General features: G+C 33.7%; 1 protein-coding gene across 1 annotated transcript; it reads right to left on the reverse strand.

The window, feature by feature from the left end:
- Positions 1-302: 302 nt before the first annotated feature.
- On the reverse strand, positions 303-2,250 carry LOC131057050 (putative UPF0481 protein At3g02645). Its single transcript, XM_057991243.2, has one exon. The coding sequence runs from the start codon at positions 2,197-2,199 to the stop codon at positions 553-555; it is 1,647 nt and encodes a 548-aa protein (XP_057847226.2). The 5' UTR covers positions 2,200-2,250; the 3' UTR covers positions 303-552.
- Positions 2,251-6,024: the final 3,774 nt, after the last annotated feature.

The raw sequence follows: 6,024 nt of genomic DNA on the forward strand, positions 1-6,024 counted from the left end.
ATAAATAAAAAATTCAATTTCACACACTTTACCTCCACTCAACGTACAAACTAACCAATAACCAGTTATATAAAATAACCCCTATCTAAAGTTAAAGTATCATGCCACAACAATTTAAAATTCATAAACAATGTAAAGCTCTTAGTCAAGCATAATAAAAAGGTCGAAAATGGCTCCATAAATTGACTGAATAGTTATTCAATAATTCTAAAATATTAGACATGTACTACGGCATACGAATTTACTGATATATTATAATTTAGTAATTCAAATATATTCTTCTGGTCTTTCTCTTTCTAGGATGTAAGCTTACCGTGTACTATAACGCTTTTATTGAATTATTAATTTAATAATGCAAAAATATTTTCTTTGCTCATCAAAATCCCTATCGTAGAGCAGATGAAAACACATGAACATTTCGATTTTAATTCATTTACAGAAAGCAACACATATAAAGCCCGTGCCAACACAGCACAGACATATCAATAGTAATAGCTTTTCTCCGTAACAAGTTATTCACAGGGCATGAAGTGTATGACAATTCTTCCGCCATTACTCCTGAAACAAATTCGTGTCCTTCATCCAGCGTTTACAGTTATATATGGAGCAGAATGCTTCCAAACATGTGAGAAGCAACAGTATGATCGCAGCCAGTAAAGACAGACACGGCCATGAACCAAATATGTATTTCTTCATGTATTCCACCACGGCCACGCTCCATGTCCGCTTATAATACCTATTCATGTCTGCAATAACTTTGTCTAAGCACTTATTTTTTGACAATTTCACACATTTCCCCATACCATTCCAGAGACTCGCCACTTTCCCGTCGTTCTCCAGGTGATTGTAAATGATTCCGCTCTCTCTCAGCACTCGAACATCTTCGTCGGTGTCGATGATGCCGTTCATGAAATCGGCGTAGCGAATGAAGCTCAGGTCACTGGGCACCACCGAAGCTTCGAAAGCCACAAGATTTCGGATAATCACTTCTGTGTTTGAGTCCAACCTCATTTTTGGCAGATAAAGAGTGGCACTAGCCTGATCGAAGCGAATTGTGGTAAGGTCTCCATCAGTGGGAAGGAACTTCACTCCCGCAGAAGACAAATCGGCGACACACGGAACGGCCAGCTCGTCTCGTGTAGGTGGAGTCTCCACAGAGGAGCTTCGTTCACCTTCCTTCTCTGCTTCATTGGATCCAAAAAGTGAAGTTAAGGGTTCCTTAAACAGGCGCAGCACTGGCAGCTTGCCCAGAACAGACAGGAGGCGGAGGGGCAACTTTATCAGAAATTGGATTACCCTCTGTCTCAGCACACGCTTCCTAAATTCTCGAATGGGACCGATGTCCAACGAACTAAAAGCCTTCCATAGAGAGCTGTGTTCTTGTGCCACTCTTTTTCGATCGAGCGAAGGCCGCTGTTCCTCCCCATCGCCCTTCCCGATAAGATCACATTTCCAGGGAGAAATGAAAAGAGAGAAATAGAGCGCCTCCAGTATGTGACTCCTCTCTGTTATACGCAGCCTTGAGCTATCGGGCACGTTGAACAAAAATGGAGAAAACTCTATACAAGCAAGTCTTACCAGAATGCAGAGCCTCTCTTCTGCCATGTCCTTCGAGCCCAGCTGGATCTCCATCAGCTTCTGCAAGAGAAACAGCGGCAACTGATTTTCCAGCATCGTCAGGTCTCTCATTATGGCGTTGTGGGTAGCGCTTCTGCCGAATGGATCTAAACATTTTGGCACCTGAGTTCCTTCTGATGAATCTTGGTAAGTCCGCTTGCCCAAAAATTGCAAGCACTCGAGAGCAAAACAGGCGTCCAAAGCCATGAGCCATGCCAGCGCTTCGCCATTGTATTCGAGGTATTTGTGATAGCAGCTCCGAATTCGGCGCTCGTAGTTTCGTACCTCCTTGACGATGGACTCGAACCTGTGACCATCAATTCTTTTCTGGAATGCCCGAGCAGCAGCGAGCTTGTATCTCTCCATTTCATTCAGCTCGGATCTCCAATGGTGATATGGCCCAATGGAAACACACTGCGGAGTGTATGCTTCCGGCTTAGCTGCCAACAGGTCCTTGGGCACATTGAACACACAGAGAGATAACTCTTCTTGTTCTTCCTCCTCTATCTGCAGATTATCCCTTACCTGAATAATCCAGCGATCTGGATTGATCTTTTCCTGAACTGTATTCTTGGATTCCATAATCTCTAGTTGAAGAAAAACTCAGAAACCAAGAATAAAAGAAAAACTCGGACACACATGGGACTCTCCGGCGCTTCATACTGATATATTTAATTGTAATATTTTACTTGTGGAATTTTGATGCTTTCTTCGGCCAGAAGTTTGTCTGCAATGACGAAGGAAGTCTGGTTAGTTCCATTTTTGGTCGGTTAGACCATCTCTGGAGCTTTCTACTTACAACTCGTTACGAGCATCATTGCATTTGTTAATAGTTCCTTTTTTAATAAAAAAATAAAAAAATATTCCATCTTTAGCGTCGGAGGGGTAATCCTATCTCAAAACGAATATCTTTAATCTCGAAAATAAATAAATATGTTTTATTAATATAGTTAATTATTGTTCAAAAAGCAAATAGTAATAACAATTAAGATATTTTAACTTATTTAATTGAGTATAAAAAAAATCCAAATACTTTAAAAAGTATTTAATGCCGTTGTAATATAAAGATGTTTTATTGTAATTTATATTTATTAATTTAACTTTTCTATTTATTATTAAAAATGAAATTGTAAATGTTTATAGGTTTGACTTTTTTTCATAGGATATTGTCTTTAATAAAAAAAATATTATTATTTAGAATTTCTTATGCGGGTTACTAGCATGGCATCTCTTTCTTAATATAATCTAAACATCAAAGAGATAAAAAAAAATTATATAATATAAATATTCAATAATATAACCTCAAATGTATTAGCATAATACAAACAAAAAACAAATTGACATATGTATTCTATACCTACCTACTATATCAAAAAAATCTTTATTAAAATTCCAATTTTTAATATAAAAATTTGAAATCAAGAAAACTCATTTGATATATATATATAATCATTTATTAATATTTTATATTACCAACATAAAAATATTTCCTCACTAAAATATTTATTTTTTTCCCTTATCCGTCCCAATTTTAAATAATCCAAAAGATGCAAACTAAAAGATATTACATCGTGAAACTATAATTTTCTATTTTCATATTCCAAAAAAAATTGTGGTTCTAATCTTATAGACGTGCTCCATATTTTGGTCATTGGAATTTTGAGTACAGAGATGTTTGCATTTATTAAAATTGATTGCCACATGCATTCGCAGGCAATGTTGGATTATAATTATTGTATTTTCTTGGTCAAACAGCGGAATGTAAAAGTAATCCGCTACAGGTTGATATAACTGTTGTACGGGATGCTTTATATGCACTACGAGCAGTATGGAATAGATCTACACTGTACATTTTCAGATCATTTGAGCTTCATTAAGGGCTAGATTTATAAACTAATAAATGTGTACGTTTGATAGATAATTTTGTTTCAGACAAATAGCTAATTTTTTTTCACATAGCAAATAGCAGCGAGCATCTTAAATTGTCCTTTGAAATGATGTCGTGGATTTTAGATAAGAACAATAATTGTTCTGCTGTGGGTACATAAATGATTTATTTTGTATGTACGTTTATTTATTTATTCGGAATGATAAAATAATATTATGTAGAGTAGTTATTCTATTTAAATTTTATTAAATAAATATAAATTAATTATTTTCACAAGTCATATTAAAGAAATAATCAATTATATAATAATAAAAGTTGATCAATAATACAAGGTTTGATGTATAAGTTATAATCTAACTTCTTTTGAGGTGTTTTTTGACAACTAATTAAAGACATAACTAATATGACATCATCATTGATACTCAAAGCTTTAACTAATTTATTTAAGCTCATAACTTAAATATTGAAGCATGGTTATTGTTTTTTATAAAAGGTGAATATACCATTTAAAAACTTTATAATTGTGAAGTTGAGGTCTATGACTATTAAGTCATTTCCCCTTGATGAGATAACCATATGAAATAAATATTTATGTATTTGTTAATTAGGTTCTTATGTGCTCCATTCCAGTTTATAATAAGCTAATATTCATTAGACACATATGCTTTGTAAGTCACCCTTAGGTAGCTTTAACAAAGGAAGGAATATACTATGTAAGTCATCTAATCAGTTGTTGGAAAGGTATAATTACTGATATTGTCTTAGCAACAATCCAACTTTAATATTCCTCTAAATTTAAAAGTACTCACGTAATATTCTGATCCATTGGATTACATATATGTACTATATTTGTACATGTGAGCCATATAGAACACTTGATCTAACCCATCACTTTTCCCAACCATAGGGATCTTAAATTTAATAAGGTACATAATTAAAAAGTTGTGTGGCCATTCACCTTTTTTGGTGACTTTTCTCATTTAATTCACCCATTCAGACTATTCAAATTGCCCTTTGAATTGTGTTGTCTTTTTTGGGCCCAAGACAACATTAACACGTTTCAATAGAATCTTAGGTTACACTCATCTCTTCAATTTAGTTAATTTTCCATAAATTTTGTGACCTTTTTTTCAAGTTGAAATTCTATCCACAGTGATAGGTCATCATTCTCAAGACCAATAGTCCAACTAGATCTTACTATGCACACTCTCAATAATAACTTGGTTCCAATACAATAGAACAAGAAAGACAAGTTCAAGAAACTCAAAGCCTTAATATCCCACCTCACACAAGTAATACAAATTAGGTTCAACCTTCCACTCCTACAACCAATTCCTATTTCACCCATTAGAGTGACCCTCTATGTCCTCCTAGCCTATCTTTCCAAATTTGATAGAATAGATCCTACTAGTTTTATACATGGTCAATCATAGTCTTTTCGATTCAATGGGGTCAAAATCTTCTTATTTCAGCTTTTCATTTGAAAAAGGAATCCATTTAGTTTTTTTTATTGTTAGGAATCACTCACTCATATGTGACCTAGTTTGAATAAGAGTAAGCATTTTATAATATAAAAGGATTACATAAGAATTCTAGCTATTCAAAATGTCAAGGAAATCTTATTGGTACAAATTTCTCTAACAACTAAACTATTAATGACACGGTTTCCAATGAGTTGAGTTGAAATAAAAATTGATAAGTTTAAAATAAGAGTAATCCAATTTTAGTTATTCCTTGAGAAAATTTTAGTTTCATTACATATAGTTTTTAAATTTCTTTTATTTGATAACTACACTCTGTGTGTCAATTTTGTCTTCATACATGATATTTGATTCTAAAAATCAAGAAATATTTCCTTTCTACTAATACTCAAGAAGTTAATTGACTCATAATTATCAAAGGTTGAATCTAACTTTAAGACATGTTACATAATTATAAATTTTAAAAAGATTTGTCAAAAAAATGACATCAATAGTTTGATGACCTAAAACTCTGAGATTATCTCACCTATCATAAATTGGTATATTTATATTACCAACAACTCTTAACTTTTCTAAACTAAGTAATTCACTTTATACCCATTCTCAATGACAATTGATGCAAGAATAAAAAACCCTTGCCTACAAACTATAAACCCAAACACAAAAACTTGGCAGAGACTCTCTGCACTACTTTTTAACTTCCACTCAATATTAGATTGCAATGAAAACAAACATAAATTCACATTGGAAAAAAAATTACATTCATGACCTTTCATTTGGCCCCTCCTCTCTATACAAATTTACTCTCCTCTAAACATACATTTGACTAAATTCCAAAGCTTTCACAAGTGAATTTACATTACTACCCATGCAACCAATGTAGGAACTGCTAGTTATAAATCAATAGTTAAGTGATGCAATGTGGGGGGTGTTGGTAAAACTTCCTCGCAGGCCCCTCTGTCTCTCATAGTGGGAAACATGAAAGTAATTTTCAATCAAACCTATCAGGGTCTGGTCCTATTTGCTTAAGCCAAAATC

This window comes from Cryptomeria japonica, chromosome 7, assembly GCF_030272615.1.
Source record: "Cryptomeria japonica chromosome 7, Sugi_1.0, whole genome shotgun sequence".
In the NCBI taxonomy this organism is placed as follows: Eukaryota; Viridiplantae; Streptophyta; class Pinopsida; order Cupressales; family Cupressaceae; genus Cryptomeria; species Cryptomeria japonica.